The 16,191-nt window shown below is 38.1% G+C and overlaps 2 protein-coding genes and 1 long non-coding RNA gene across 10 annotated transcripts in view; 2 read left to right on the top strand and 1 right to left on the bottom strand.

The window, feature by feature from the left end:
* The window catches only part of LOC106085964 (anoctamin-8), a 225,762-nt gene extending 213,114 nt beyond the window's left edge, over positions 1 to 12,648 (top strand). For 4 of the 8 annotated variants that reach the window (XM_059364454.1, XM_059364456.1, XM_059364455.1 and 1 more), the window contains 3 exons: positions 11,359 to 11,767; positions 11,841 to 11,986; positions 12,120 to 12,648. In XM_059364454.1, coding sequence (XP_059220437.1) covers positions 11,359 to 11,767; positions 11,841 to 11,986; positions 12,120 to 12,425 — 861 coding nt within the window. In that variant the 3' untranslated portion in view covers positions 12,426 to 12,648. The remainder of the gene's footprint in view (positions 1 to 11,358; positions 11,768 to 11,840; positions 11,987 to 12,119) is intronic. The other 4 variants (XM_059364460.1, XM_059364458.1, XM_059364457.1 and 1 more) reach the window with 1 other exon arrangement.
* Positions 1 to 16,191, bottom strand: part of LOC131995654 (uncharacterized) — a 62,095-nt gene that overhangs the window by 4,740 nt on the left and 41,164 nt on the right. The window lies entirely within an intron of this gene.
* Positions 4,908 to 6,439, top strand: LOC106085969 (uncharacterized). Its single transcript, XM_013250456.2, has 2 exons — positions 4,908 to 5,021; positions 5,091 to 6,439. The coding sequence occupies exon 2, from the start codon at positions 5,101 to 5,103 to the stop codon at positions 6,316 to 6,318; it is 1,218 nt and encodes a 405-aa protein (XP_013105910.2). The 5' UTR covers positions 4,908 to 5,021; positions 5,091 to 5,100; the 3' UTR covers positions 6,319 to 6,439.

Here is a 16,191-nt window from a genome sequence, read left to right as displayed (position 1 = left end):
GCTCCTGTATTACATCAATTATTGGTGTCCACATGGAAAATTGAAGGCTGAGAATCCTACCAATAGAAACACTTACGATCCTGGAACTTGTTGGAGAAAGTGCGGAGTGTGTATAGCCAGCGACGACCGTTTTTTTCACAAATTAAAAGTCGAAATTCATATCTTTTTTCACAAATTGCCTGGAAAGTGGTAAAATATTGTTTTTTTTTTTTGTTAATGTTAACCGTTTCACAACATTATCCGAGGCAGTAAGTAAACAAATACCAAATCAATACAAACGAATGACATCTGTCATCTTAACAAAGTGTTGCCACCCTGTGCATTCATTATATGACAGATAGGTTATGGTTTATGTCCACGATAATTATTTATTGTGAATAATAAATTGGCGTTACCAGACGTGATCGTTTTTTGAAAAAGCCGGATTAAACTTATTCCTTTAAAAGAGTATGCAAAATAAATACACAGCAAACTCGACACCACAGACAAAGAGAAAATTAGCTGAGACATCTCCTGAATTTGAAACAATGGCAAAGAAACCCGTAGGTAACATGGATGTTGAAGAGCTAATGTATATTATGAAAACAACCATGAATACTTTGTTAGAGGAAAAATTAGAAAGTCTTCCAACAAAAAAGGATATCGAAGATATCAAATCAGGCATAGCTTCAACAAACGCGGAATTGGCAGACCTTAGAGCTGAAAACAGCATACTGAAACAGGAAATAGAAGAGTTAAGGAACAGCAGAGAAGAAGATGCAAATACAATACGGTGGCTGGAATACCAAATTAAAAACACCAAATTGCTATTCAAAGGTATAACATTTGAAAAAACGGCAATTGATTCTGTTCTGAAGATCTGTACGGAAAAACTACATATAACACCAAAAATACTTACGGCGCATACTGTTGCCCAATATAAAGGCAAACAAACTATTATTGCAGAATTTGATTCGGATATGACTGTCGCGCAAGTATTGGGAGCAACTAGAAACTTGATAGGCACAGATGTATCGGTTTATAGAGACTTAAACCCCAGTCGGCGCAGAAACAAAATGAAAATGCTAGCTCTCAAGAAGCAAATATTACAAGCGAGCAAAAAACACAAGGTTATCGTGAGAGACGATAAATTGAAAATAATGGACAAATGGTTCTCGTGGAACTCTCAAAACGTTCTTGTAAGCGGGAACAAGCCCGCAGAAGATATACTAATTGATCTTTATGCAGATGAAATAAATACCACTATCATAGAGCAAATGCTAAACCAAGCTAGATCAAAAAACTAAGTCCGCCAGCTTCTGGGACAGTACAAGAAGCTGCAGAAATAAATTGTTTAAATAATTTGAAAATAGTTTCTTATAATATACACGGTTTTGAAAATAAATATTTGTATCCAACATTTTTCAATTACCTGATGTCTTTTGAAGTTATTTTGCTCCAAGAAACACACCTCATAGAGGAAAAATCAAAAAATGCCGAAAAAATTTTCCCAGGATATGATATAAGTTGGTTATATGCAAAAAGATGTACCAGATTTGGTCGAGCAATAGGGGGTCTAATGTTGGGAGTTAAGAGGACAATTATCCAGAAAGGCATGAAATATTCCTTTAACCGCCAAGATGAACTACTAACTATTAAAATCAGCTGGTATCAAGAAGAAATCACTCTTATTCCAGTTTACCTCAGAGGGGCGAATTGGGCAAATGAATTTGCAAACTTAAAAAAATATATACATGAACTCGAAGATACTAATCTAATCGTAATTGGAGATATCAATGCCAGAATCGGAGAATTGCAGCAAAGCAACCATATGGAGATCGAAAGCGGGTTTTCAGCTGGGAAAGAAATCCGGAAATCTAAAGACAAATTAGCTGATTGGAAAGGGAAGGCGTACATTGAGTACTGCAATGACATTGGTTTGTTTCTTCTGAATGGGCGAACTGAAGGCGATGAACAAGGAAATTTCACATTTATAAATTCGGTAGGCTCTTCGGTCATTGATCTCTGTGCGGTCTCCAGCGCCATTTTGGAAAATGTTGATAGTTTTCGAGTAGAGGAAATGCCGTGGTCAGATCACTTACCTATCGCCCTACAGCTAAAAATACATTCCTTACAACACAATTATTGCAAGCTAAGCCTACTCCCGCAATTAATATGGAATCAGCAAAACAAAAACATATATCGAAACAAGCTTAACGCAAATTTGGAAAGAATTAATGAGCGAGAAACTGTGGTTGGTATCAAAGACCTAAATAACATTATCAAGGCGTCATCAGAAAAAAACCCCCAAAGCATTCACTCTTAAAAAAAAATCCTTGGTTTAATCTTAGTTGTTATTGGGCCCAGAGAAAAGCATATAAATGCTTAAATAAATACCGAAAGTCAAACACAATACAGCATAAAAATGAATATATACAAGCTAAGAAAAAATTAAGAGAAGTTTGTCTATCGGCTAAGCATGCATATTATGACCGTTTGTCTATCAAAATTCAAAGGACAAACTGCACAAAGGAATGGTGGAATTTAGCAAAAAAGATTAATAACAAGGAACATAGAATTGGAAACGCTATAACACCAGAAATGTTCAGAGACTATTTCTGCGACCTTCTGAATCCTACTCAAATGTCTCAAGACATACAGTACGCGAAACCGCTAATTTTTGATGCATATCTAGATAGAGAAATCACAGTAACAGATATACAACATGTCTTAGGTAGAGTAAAACCTCATAAAGCTCCTGGTGACGACAGGATTCCATATGAGTTCTATGTGAACGCATCAGAGCAATTCCTTGTTGAAGTGGCGCGAGTTTTTACAAACTTCTATGACAACAGCATTATTGATGAGTCGCTGATAAGATCTATAATTTACCCAATTCATAAAAAAGGAAATATAAATGATCCTTGTAATTATAGAGCTATATCGTTTATGAACACAGCTGCAAAAATTCTGATGGGAATCCTGAATTATAGGCTCACGTCATGGGTTGAAGAAAACCAAATAATGGAAGAATATCAGGCAGGGTTCCGGAAAAATTACTGCACAGCGGACAATGTGTACAACATAGTTGCAATAGTAAGTTTAAAATTAGCGGAAAAGAAGAAAGTCTATGCATTTTTTGTTGACTTCCGAGCAGCTTTCGACAAGGTCTGCAGAAAATCATTGATATACAAGCTTTATCTTAACCGAGTCTCATCCAAATTTATAAATATGATAGAAGCCATTTACCAAAACACAAAATGCACAATATGGAACGGAGAAGAACTCTCACAGGATTTCGAAACAGTGTCTGGTGTTAAACAAGGCTGCCTTCTTTCGCCACTTCTCTTTGCTTTATACCTAAATGACCTGCATGAACATCTAGAAGGAGGTATTGATGTAGAAGGAAAAAACGTTCGTGTATTAATGTACGCGGACGATATTGTAATATTGTCGGGTGACATAAATTCCCTTCAAAACATGATCATCAACCTGGAAGAATACTGCAAACTATGGAATATGGAACTAAATATGTCCAAGTCAAAGATAATGGTTTTCAGAAATGGAGGGCGATTGTCAGACAGGGAAAAATGGTTCTACAAAGGACAAGAGATTGAGATTGTCTCCGAATATACATACCTTGGAGTTGTACTGACCCCAAGACTAAGCTTTAAGCGACATGTCAGTAGTCGAATTACACAAGCAAAAGCGGCGATAAATTCTACGTGGAAAAACTTCCTTCAAAAAAATAATATAAACCTTGAAATGAAATGGAAACTTTTTCAAGCAGTTTGTCGGTCAATTCAAGGATATGCAGCCCAAGTTTGGGGATTTGGATGCTTTGACGAAGTGGACAAGCTACAAAGATACTTCCTGAAGCGAATCCTGAAGTTACCAGAAAGCACCCCAAATTATGCAATAGACATTGAAACGAACGTGGAAAGCGGCCATATGTATACCTTACAATTGCATCTTAACTATATATATAGCACGATGTTTAAATACGATAGTAATCGTTTACCAAATTTTCTAACCAAATTAATATTATCAAAAAATATATTTTGGGCAAAGTCAATTAACGATCAATTGGTGGAAATGGAGGAAACTCCAATTACCAACGACACACCGGAACACACCTGGCTATCAACCTTCATGCGCCTTACTTTAAAACTGAAGAAAGCAAGTAAACTCAGTAATATTGAAAGGGCAAGAGAAAGTGACACTAGGATATACAAATATCTAGATTATACACGCTGCCTATCGTACATGAATGGCTGCTATACTCAATCGGAGATAACATGGATTTTAAAAGCGAGATGCGATTTGATTTATTTAAACGGCAGTACAAACGGAGCTACTGAAGAAAACGCACTATGCACACTCTGCAATCTCCGGGAGCTGGAAAACCTAAATCACTTCCTTGGAAACTGTCCTATTCTGAGAGAAATCAGAGATCGAGTGTTTGGAAAACCATTCCTAACGCATACCGAAATTATTGAAATACTTGATGGAAACCAAATAGATGACTGGCCAAAACTTATCTCATACCTGAAGTCTGCGACTCAATATCGTAAACTTATAATAAATGAATATCGATAATATTATGAATTATGTAATGTTACTAGCACCGGCTCACGACAACATTGTCACAGCCGTAAAATCTTTTTTCAGACTAATATTCACAAAATTTAGAAATGTAAAATAATGTAAATTGTATTAAGCTCTCGAATTTATCTGAATAAAGATACCTTACTACTACTACTTAGTCATTGACTTTATAAGGCACTTAAAAGCCGTCTTAGCCCTTCTTACGTCTTTATTTACTTATTATCTTTATTTCTATGCGGCCATTATATGCATGGCATCATTTCTAAATTAAATCTATACCAAACCAAAATAACTCATCACACCAAAAGCCTCCGTTGTTTGTATCTTTAAAAGATCAGTGGTCAGTTGTAATATACAGCTAATAGAGAACAGAAGTGCCAATCATCGACAAGAGTGATAACACCTACAAACTTCACCACAAAGGGAAAATAAAGGTTCAGTTATTGAATAATCAACAAGAAGCGAAATATTGACAAAGCCAACTAATTTGGAAATAATCCTAGATACACAAAAATGGATATTCACACTCATAAAGAGCATGAAGAAATTAAAGGCTCCGGATGTGAACCTCAAGAGGAAAGTTCTACCCAACTACGCTCTAATAATAGAAGAAACTTTGAGCGACTTAGCTCCCTTATAGTTTTCTCAACAAATACCGAAAGTTCCGATTCTTCTCCAGCTGGCAATACAAATCAACTGAAAAGTCCCAAACCATTGCGAAATGATGATAGAAAGAAAATACAGCGAAAAACTTCTTCTTGTGGCAGTACCATAACAAAAGAAGTGAAGAGTGCTGCGGAAGACAAGCAAAATCATCAACGTAAAAGTATATCTGGTGCCAGTACCCCCACAAAAGAAGTTAAAACTCCTGTGGAAAGCAAACAAAATCTTCAACCAATTTTAAGGCAACAGAGGCGCACCACTTTACGTCCCAATTCTCTTTTTATAAGTCCACCAAGTTTTATAAACAATGGACCCTCTTTACTACAAAAAAGTCCACTGCACACAAGAATGGAGAGTAAAAAGATAATCAAACGTCCCACCTCTCTATTGACATGTCCACCCAGTTTCATAGATAATGGGCCTAGTTGTGGTTTAAGCGAGAAGAAAAGTCCTGTTGTGCTACGAAAAGATCAAAAAAAGAATCTGGTGCGCCCTAAATCTCTTTTCATATGTCCCCCAAGTTTTATAGGTAATGGACCCTCTACAACACCAAAAACTCCCCAATATCAGAAAAAGAGCATTGCACGTACCAGCTCCCTATCGACATGTCCACCCAGCTTCATAGGCAATGGCCCTAGCTATGGTTTATTATCACCCCAAAGTCCAAATTTACTACGAGGCGAGCAGAGAAAGAAAATTGTGCGTCCCACATCTCTTTATACATGTCCACCCAGTTTTATCGATAATGGACCCTCCACAACACCAAATCCTCTCAAAGAGGATATTGAAAGCGAAGGCTGTTTACTACGAAATCCTACGCCTACAATAAGGGAAGATGATGCTATAACTCAGGAAGGCAATGTCAATCCGACGAATACTTCAAATCAGCAACAAAATGGTCGTAGAAAGAATTTTGAGCGCACCTGCTCTCTCTTTATAATCCCCCCAAGCCATGAAGATAAGACCCCCACTTTTCACTGTGAACTGAAAAGTCCCAAGAAACTACAGCAACCCAATTATGGAGACAACATCAAACCCAAGAGATCTATTCTGAAGAGTGTATCTTAAAGGATAAAAATGTCTGATCTATAATAAACCACCAAATCTTACAGTGAAGCACAAAAGTCTACTTACACCCTATGATTTGGGGATTGTCTAAAAAAAACTGAAAAAATTCGTTTTTGTCAATATTTAATATAAGATTTTAATATATAAGTGTATTTATAAAATAATATGCAATTTATTCAAATATTGGGTTGCCCAAAAAGTAATTGCGGATGTTTTAAAAGAAAGTAAATGCATTTTTAATAAAACTTAGAATGAACTTTAATCAAAAATTCTTTTTTTAACACTTTTTTTCTAAAGCAAGCTAAAAGTAGCAGCTGATAACTGACAGAAGAAAGAATGCAATCACAAGCTGTGAAAAAAATTGTCAACGCCGACTATATGAAAAATCCGCAATTATTTTTTGGGCAACCCAATAATACTTCCATTATTTTTATACCCACTACCGAAGGACGGGGGAATATTCATTTTGTCATTCCGCTTGCAACACATAGAAATATCCATTTCCAACCCTATAAAGTATATATTCTTGATAGTAGTAACAAGTAAAAGCGTGCTAAGTTAGGCCGGGCCGAATCTTATATACCCTCCACAGTGGATCACATGTTTCGAGTTATTTTCCCGGCATCTCTTCTTAGGCAAAAAAAAGATATAAGAAAAGATTTGCTCTGCTATTAAAGCGATATCAAGATATGGTCCGGTATGGACCACAATTAAATTATATGTTGGAGACCTGTGTAAAATGTCAGCCAATTCGAATGAGAATTGCGCCCTTTGGGGCTCAAGAAGTAAAATACAGAGATCGATTTATATGGGAGCTGTATAAGGCTATAGACCGCTTCAGACCATAATAAACACATATGTTGGCGGTCATGAGAGGATCCGTCGCACAAAATTTTAGGGAAATTGGATAATAATTGCGACCTCTAGAGGCTCAAGAAGTCAAGATCCCAGACCGGTTTATTTGGCAGCTATATCAGTTTATGAACCGATTTGAACCATACTTGACACAGTTGTTGGATATCATAACAAACTACTTCGTGCAAAAATTCATTCAAATCGAATAAGAATTGCGCCCTCTAGAGGCTCAAGAAGTCAAGATCCCAGATCGGTTTATATGGCAGCTATATCAGTTTATGAACCGATTTGAACCATACTTGACACAGTTGTTGGATATCAAAAATTCATTCCAATCGGATAAGAATTGCGCCCTCTTGCGGCTCAAGAAGTCAAGATCCAAGATCGATTTATATGGCAGCTATACCAGATTAAGGACCAAACTTAGTACAGTTATTGGAAGTGATACCGAAACACCACGTGTAAAACTACAGCCAAATCGGTAAGACTGGAGCCCTCTAGTGGCTCAAGAATTCAAGACCCCGGATCGGTTTATATGGCAGCTATATCAGGATATGGATCAATTTGAATCATACTTCGCACAGTTGTTGGAAGTCATAACAAAACACATCATGCGAAACTTCAGTCAAATCCCATAAGAATTGCACCCTCTAGAGGCTCAAGAAGTCAAAACAACAGATCGGTTTATATGACAGCTATAACAGGTTATGGACCGATTTAAACCATACTTAGCACAGCTGCTGGAAGTCATAACGAAACACTTCATACTAAATTTCAGCCAAATCGGATAAAAATTGCGCCTCTGGTGGCTCAAGAAATCAAGATCCAAGATCGGTTTATATGGCAGCTACACTAATAGAAAGTATTTGTGCAAAATTTCAAGCGGCTAGCTTTATTCCTTCAAAAGTTAGCGTGCTTTCTACAGACAGATGGATGGTCAGATGGTCTTTTAGTAGCTATGGTTGCCCAAAAAGTAGTTGCGGATTTTTTAAAAGAAAGTAAATGCATTTTTAATAAAACTTAGAATGAACTTTAATCAAATATACTTTTTTTACACTTTTTTTTCTAAAGCACGCTAAAAGTAACAGCTGATAACTGACAGAAGAAAGAATGCAATTACAGAGTCACAAGCTGTGAAAAAATTTGTCAACACCGACTATATGAAAAATCCGCAATTACTTTTGGGCAACCCAATATATCTAAAAATAAACCGATCTGCACCATATGCAACATGGATGTCGAAAAGCCAAATGTGTCAAATTTCAAATAAGTCGGATTATAAATGCGCCTTTTTTTGGGGCCAAGACTTTTAATCGAGATATCAGTCTATATGGCAGCTATATGGAAATCTTGATCGATCAAGACCAAATTGCAGAAATATATGGAGGGGCTTAATTTAACTATCTGTCCCAAATTTCGGCAACATCGGAATATGACAGCTATATCCAAATCTGGACCGATATGAGTATAATTGAAGTAGGATGTCGAAAAGCCTAACACAACACACTGTCCCAAATCGCGGCGACATCGGACAATAAATGCGCCTTTTATGGGCCCAAAACCTTAAATCGAGGGATCTGTCTATATGGCAGCTATATCGAAATCTGATCCGATCAGGGCCAAATTGAAGAAGGATTTTTAACGGCCTAACGCAACTCACTGTACCAAATTTCCGCACAATCGGATAAAAATGTGGAATTGATGCGCCTAAGACCCCAAATCGGATGATCGGTCTATATGGCAGCTATATCCAAATCTGGACCGATCAGGGCCAAATTGAAGAAGGATGTCGAATAGCCTAACACAACTCACTGTTTCAAATTTCAGCCAAATCGGATAATAAATGTCGCTTTTGTGGGCCTAAGACCCTAAATCGGAGGATCGGTCTATATGGCAGCTATATCCAAATCTGGACCGATCAGGGCCAAATTGAAGAAGGATGTCGAATGGCCTAACACAACTCACTGTTTCAAATTTCAGCCAAATCGGATAATAAATGTCGCTTTTATTGGTCCAAAACCTTAGATCGAGGGATCGGTCTATATGGCAGCTATATCCAAATCTGGACTGATCTGAGCCAAATTAACAAAGGATGTCGAAGGCCCTGACACAACTCACTGTCCCCAATTTCAGCAAAATCGGATAATAAATGTGGCTTTTATGGGTCCAAAACCTTAAATCGGAGGATCGGTCTATATGGCAGCTATATCCAAATCTGGACCGATCTGAGCCAAATTAACAAAGGATGTCGAAGGGCCTGACACAACTCACTGTCCCTAAATTCAGCAAAATTGTATAATAAATGTGACTTTTATTGGCCTAAGGCCCTAAATCGGAGGATCGGTCTATATGGCAGCTATATCCAAATCTGGACCGTTCTGGGCCAATTTGGAGAAGGGTGTCAAAGGGCCTAACACAACTCACTGTCCCTAATTTCAGCAAAATCGGATAATAAATGTCGCTTTTATTGGCCTAAGACCCTAAATCGGAGGATCGGTCTATATGGCAGCTATATCCAGATCTGGACCGATCTGGGCCAAATTAACGAAGGATGTTGAAGGGCCTAACGCAACTCACTGTCCCCAATTTCAGCAAAATCGGACAATAAATGTGACTTTTATTGGCCTAAGACCCTAAATCGGCGGATCGGTCTATATGAGGGCTGTATCCAAATCTGGACCGTTCTGGGCCAATTTGGAGAAGGGTGTCAAAGGGCCTAACACAACTCACTGTCTTAAATTTCAGCAAAATCGGATAATAAATGTGACTTTTATTGGCCTAAGACCCCAAATCGGCGCATCGGTCTATATGGGGGCTTTATCAAGATATAATCCGATATAGCCCATCTTCGAACTTAACCTGCTTATGGACAAAAAAAGTGTCTGTGCAAAGTTTCATCTCAATATCTCTATTTTTGAAGACTGTAGCGTGATTTCAACAGACAGACGGACGGACAAGTCTAGATCGTTTTAGATTTTAACGCTGATCAAGAATATATATATTTTATAGGGTCGGAAATGGATATTCCAATGTGTTGCAAACGGAATGACAAAATTAATATACCCCAATCCTTCGGTGGTGGGTATAAAAATGTTAGGAATTTCATTACAATGTTGTTCTTAAGAAAAATAATTTGAAGGCGGCCCTAGCCTTTGTCTTTGTAGAATATTAAAATTAAGAAATTAGGGGTCCGAGCTCAAACCCCCCCCCCCTCCTCTGGCTACGTCCTTGGCTCCCATATACATTTATTTTCATCCGATATGGCCCTTAAAGGCTGCATTAGCCACAGTTTAGGTACTAACTTAACGGAATATTACAAGGATCTATTCTATATTTCATTAGGTATTCAAAATTTAAGTCTGACTAGATACTGACATAGATTCCATGTATTTAAAGTTGAACGTAGTCTCGTTGGTATAGGGTATTATATAGTCGGCTCTGTCCTACTTTTGCTTTTCTTTGTCGGTTTTTTCTAACCATTTGTGAGACATTTGCAAGAATGTATGATAACAGAGAATAATCTACTGATCAATTATTAAAAATTTTTGTGAAATAGGTCATTGTTGCTCTCAACGCTTCATGTATAAAAAAATCATGTATATATGTATATAAATGTTTTACAGTTAAATGACAAAAATTTGAAATCTATCTATCTATTGGCACTGCATGTTGATGACTTTTCACCAATTGGGAAACCATTGCAACAAATTTTTAAAGCTTACACTGTTCTCTTGTTATGAATGTTACTTACACCCAACAAAACAAAATTTATACACAATGAGTTATATTCACTGTTTTTTATTACAAAAAAAAAAAAAAACTGTTGTTTAACACCCACAATTAAATTTATGTAAATCCTTTTAATTGTTATTTCTTTATATTCATCCTCTACTACGACTACTACTACACGCTTACAATTTTGTGTGCTGCAAAAATATTTTTGTGGAAATAATTAATGCAAACAATCGAAACAACAACCAACTTGACTTCAATATCCTTTGCTCTAACCACCCTTGTTGTTGTTGTTTATGTGTGTGTGTGTGTGTGTGTCATCTACAATGTCGACCAAATGCCTTCCTGCCACCCAAACCTTGCCATTGCACCAACAACACACTGTTGAACTTGCTTTTGTGTTATTCCCTCCGAAAAACGAAAAACAAAATACCATTTACATAAATTATCAAGGAGCTTAAAAGCCATTCAGACACTATGGATGTATTAAAGCCCGCTCCTTCCTGGACCAATGTGGCCATGAAAACTTCAACATCACAACAACAGCAAGCGCAGCATCAACAGCCGCCGCCGCAGTCCTCTTCACTGTCTGCTGCCTCGCCAGGCGCCTCACAACAAACCCAAGTAATTGCCTCATCATCATCTTCCTCCAGCGGTGGAGCCTCCACAACGCGAGCTGAATTCTCACGGCCCAGTGTGGGTGCCATATCAACAACATCCACGACATCACAACAGCAGCAGAAGGACACACAGTCGTCATCCACGCAGCAAAATGACAAGGAGCAGGCTTCAACCTCGGCCACTCAGCAAGCGGCAAAAGCCTCAACCTCCGGCGGAAATACAACGGATGAGGAAGCCAAAGGTTGGTGATTGCGGTTTCCCAAACACTTTGACACTTTCAATTTTTAATTTGAATTTTAAATTTTTTTTTCCAGCTGCTGAATTGGCGGCCAAGAAGAATCGCCTAAAACAAAAGCTGGTAAAGAGTGCCCGTTCGGTGGCCATATTCTCATTGAAGCTGAAAGAGAGGCGACAGCGCGAAGCTGAAAAGGCGGCCACGATAGCCATAGAGCATGCCAAGGTAATTTCGACAAACGAAAATTGCACAGACCAGACCTAAGCACCTCCATGCTAGGGTGGAAAGCGAAAAAAATATGAAAATAAATATAAACTCAATGCTGATATCTAAACAAAATGTATTTCCTTCCCCTTAGGCTTTAGCAAAACTACCGCCTTTGCCTCAACCTGGTGGAGAACTCTCACTCATACCCATCGAACAGCTTATACAAATAGAAGACATAAAGCCATTGTTAAAACCTGCAACATCCTCGAGTACTTCCGCTGCCTCGAATAGCTCCTCTGCAGCAACAGCTTCGAATAATACCAACAATACAATGTCAACAACGACTCCATCGGCGGCTTTGTTAGCGGCGGCGGCAGCTGCGCATGCGCATGCGCAACAGTCCCAACAGCAACAGAATAATCAACCGCCTGGATCATCATCTTCAGGGGGATATTAAAAACAAAACAAAAAGGAGTTGAAAGTAGATACACTTGTAATTTTTTTTTTTTTGAAAAGAGTCATTGTAAATAGTCCAGGAACATAAAGCAAAACGAAGAAAAAGAAAATTACAAATCATTTTGCAATAGACATATAAGTTTTATCAACTTGAAAATGAAAAAAGAAACCAAGCACAAAATTTCATAATTTTTTTTAAATTTAAAAAAAAAAATCATACTTTACTTTTTGGAATTGAAAATTGTTTAAAAATGTTATTTTTTTGTTATTTTTCAAAAAAAAAAAAAAACGAGTAAATAGGCGTTAAGTTCGGTCGGGCCGAACTTTAGATACCCATCACCTCTGGTATATATGTAAACCACCTTTCATCAAAATCCGGTGAAAATTGCATACCATATGCCCCATAGCAGCTAAATCAAAATATGTTCCGATTTGGACCAAATTCTAATAAGTACAAGTTTTTGTTCAATTGTGTATAACAAAATATTGGTCTTTTAAGTAGCTATATCTAAAAATAAACCGATCTGAACCATATACGACACGGATGTCGAAAAGCCTACTATAAGTCACTATGTCAAATTTCAGTGAAATCGGATTATAAATATGCCTTTCATGGGGCCAAGACTTTAAATCGAGATATCGGTCTACATGGTAGCTATATCCAAATCTGGACCGATTTTTCTCAAGTTGCAGAAAAATGTCGAAGAGCCTAACACAACGCACTTTCCCAAATTTCGGCAAAATCGGACAATAAATGCGCCTTTTATGGGCCCGAAACCTTAAATTGAGAGATCGGCCTATATGGCAGCTATATGCAAATCTGGACCGATCTAGGCCAAATTGAAGAAGGATGTTGAAGGGCCTTACATAACTCACTATACCAAATGTTTGCAAAATCGGATAAAAAATGTGGCTTTTATAGCCCAAAAATCTAAAACCGAGAGATCGGTCTATATGGCAGCTATATCCAAATCTGGACCGATCTGCGCCATATTGCAGAAGTATGTTAAGGGGCATAATATAACTCACTGTCCCAAATTTCAGCGACATCGGACAATAAATGCGCCTTTCATGGGCCTAAGACCCTAAATCGGAGGATCGGTTTATATGGCAGCTATATAAAAATCTGGACCGATCTAGGCCAAATTGAAGAAGGATGTTGAAGGGCCTTTCATAACTCACTGTTCCAAATTTTAGCAAAATCGGGTAATATATGTGGCTCTTATGGGCCTAAGACCCTAAAACGGAGGATCGGCTTATATGACAGCTATATCCAAATCTGAACCGATCTGGGCAAAATTGTAGAAGGATGTCAAAGGGCCTAACACACTCACTGTCCCAAATTGCAGCAAAACCGGATAATAATTGTGGTTTTTATGGGCCTAGGACCCTGAATCGGCGGATCGGTCTATATGGGGGCTATATCCAAATCTGAACCGATCTGTATCTTATTGACGAACGATGTCGAGGGGCCTAACACAACTCACTGTCTAAAATTTTAGCAAAATCGTGTAATAAATGTGGCTTTTATGGGCCTAAGACCCTAAATCGGAGGATCGGTCTATATGGCAGCTATATCCAAATCTGGACCGATCTGGGCCAAATTGACGAATGATATCGAAGGACCTAACGCAACTTGCTGTCCCAAATTTCAGCAAAATCGGATAATAAATGTGACTTTTATGGGCCTAAGACCCTAAATCGGCGGATCGGTCTATATGGGGGCTATATCAAGATATAGTCCGATATAGCCCATCTTCGAACTTAACCTGCTTATGGACAAAAAAGAACCTGTGCAAAATTTCAGCTCAATATCTCTATTTGTGAAGACTGTAGCGTGATTTCAACAGACAGACGGGCGGACATGTCTAGATCGTCTTAGATTTTTACGCTGAACAAGAATATATATACTTTATAGGGTCGGAAATATTTCGGATATTTCGATGTGTTGTAAACGGAATGACAAAATGAATATACCCCCATCCTTCGGTGGTGGGTATAATAATAAATTAAAGCCGATCAGCATAGAATAGGACAGCAATAAAAGGTCTTTGGTAGGAGAGTACACCTTTTACACAGGAGTATCTGCGGATCTTTAAAAATGTGGTATCCCAAGTGGTAGCTTTGAAATATGATTTTGAATGTAGATAACCAAAACAAACAAAAAATTAGTGTGGATCTGAATGAGACCCCTGAGCATCTTGATCGCCACCTTCAAATTGCTTAACATTATAGGGCTAAACAAAATCCAGCACGATGCTGATATTAACTCCCTTGAAACCGGTCATGTTTGCCTTCTATGGCAATATGGGGCTCAAAAGAAAGGTCTTTGGGAGTAAAGCACGAATCTGATATCAATACTTGGGAAAAGTGTCTATGGGGCCACTTCAGCCCCATATGGGAAGTATTTGTTGACCATTGCAATATGGGGCTCAAATAAAAGGTATTTTAGAGTAGAATACGAAATTTTGCACGAATACTTCTTATTAGTGTAGGTGTAGGTCAGTGTAGGTGTAGGTCGGTATTGTAAATGGGCCATATAGGCTCATGTTTTGATATAGCTGTCATATAAACCGATCTTGGGTCTTGACTTCTTGAGCCTCTAGAGTGCGCAATTCTTATCCGATTGGAATGAAATTTTGCACGACGTGTTTTGTTATGATATCCAACAACTTTGCCAAGTATGGTTCAAATCGGTCTATAACCTGATATTGCTGCCATATAAACCGATCTTGGGTCTTGACTTCTTGAGCCTCAAGAGTGCACATTTCTTATCCGATTGGAATGAAATTTCGCACGATTTGTTTGGTCATGATATCCAACAACTGTGCCAAGTATGGTTCAAATCGGTTAATAACCTGATATAGCTGTCATATAAACCGATCTGGGGTCTTGACTTCTTGAGCTTCTAGAGGGCGCAATTCCTATCCGATTTGGCTGAAATTTTGCAAGACTTATTTTATTCTTACTTTCAACAACTGCGTTAAATTAGGTTCACATCGGTTCATAACCTGATATAGCTGCCATATAAACCGATCTGGGATCTTGACTTCTTGAGCCTCTAGAGGTCGCAATTATTATCCGATTTGCCTGAAATTTTATACGACGGTTTCTCTCATGACCATCAACATACGTGTTTATTATGGTCTGAATCGGTCTATAGCCCGATACAGCTGCCATATAAATCGATCTCTCTATTTTAGTCCTTGAGCCCCAAAGGGCGCAATTCTTATTCGAATTGGCTGACATTTTACACAGGTCTACAACATATAATTTAATTGTGGTCCAAACTGGACCATATCTTGATATCGCTCAAATAGCAGAGCAAATTTTTTCTTATATCCTTTTTGCCTAAGAAGAGATGGCGGTTAAAGAACTCGACAAATGCGATCCATGGTGGAGGGTATATAAGATTCGGCCCGGCCGAACTTAGCACGCTTTTACTTGTTTTCAATTCGAATTACTAGTTTTATCATTTGACTGCCTGGTGCTAAGGCAATTTTCTAACATCTCTGTAGGTACCATGCCACATATACCGATTTTCTTGCGACCATAAAAGCACGTTTATTACTCGTTTTCGCAGAAATGTGACACAGTGAGTCCTGTTAAGCTCTTCGATATCCGTGCCCTATATGGTTCAGAGCGGTCTATATTTGGATATAGCTGAGTTACACATACATAGACCGATCTTCCGATTTAAGCTCTTAGGCCCATAAAAGTTGCATTTTTTTAACCAATGAATTGCCACAATGAGTTGTATAAGACCC

The sequence above is a fragment of the Stomoxys calcitrans genome, chromosome 3 (assembly GCF_963082655.1).
Source record: "Stomoxys calcitrans chromosome 3, idStoCalc2.1, whole genome shotgun sequence".
NCBI classification, from domain to species: Eukaryota; Metazoa; Arthropoda; class Insecta; order Diptera; family Muscidae; genus Stomoxys; species Stomoxys calcitrans.
The sequence above is the reverse complement of the archived record's forward strand: the minus strand, read 5'-3'. Positions and strand labels throughout refer to the sequence as shown.

Bases quoted from the DNA above. Each gene is read 5' to 3' on its own strand.
- LOC106085969 (XM_013250456.2), top strand. From the start codon at position 5,101: ATGGATATTCACACTCATAAAGAGCATGAAGAAATTAAAGGCTCCGGA.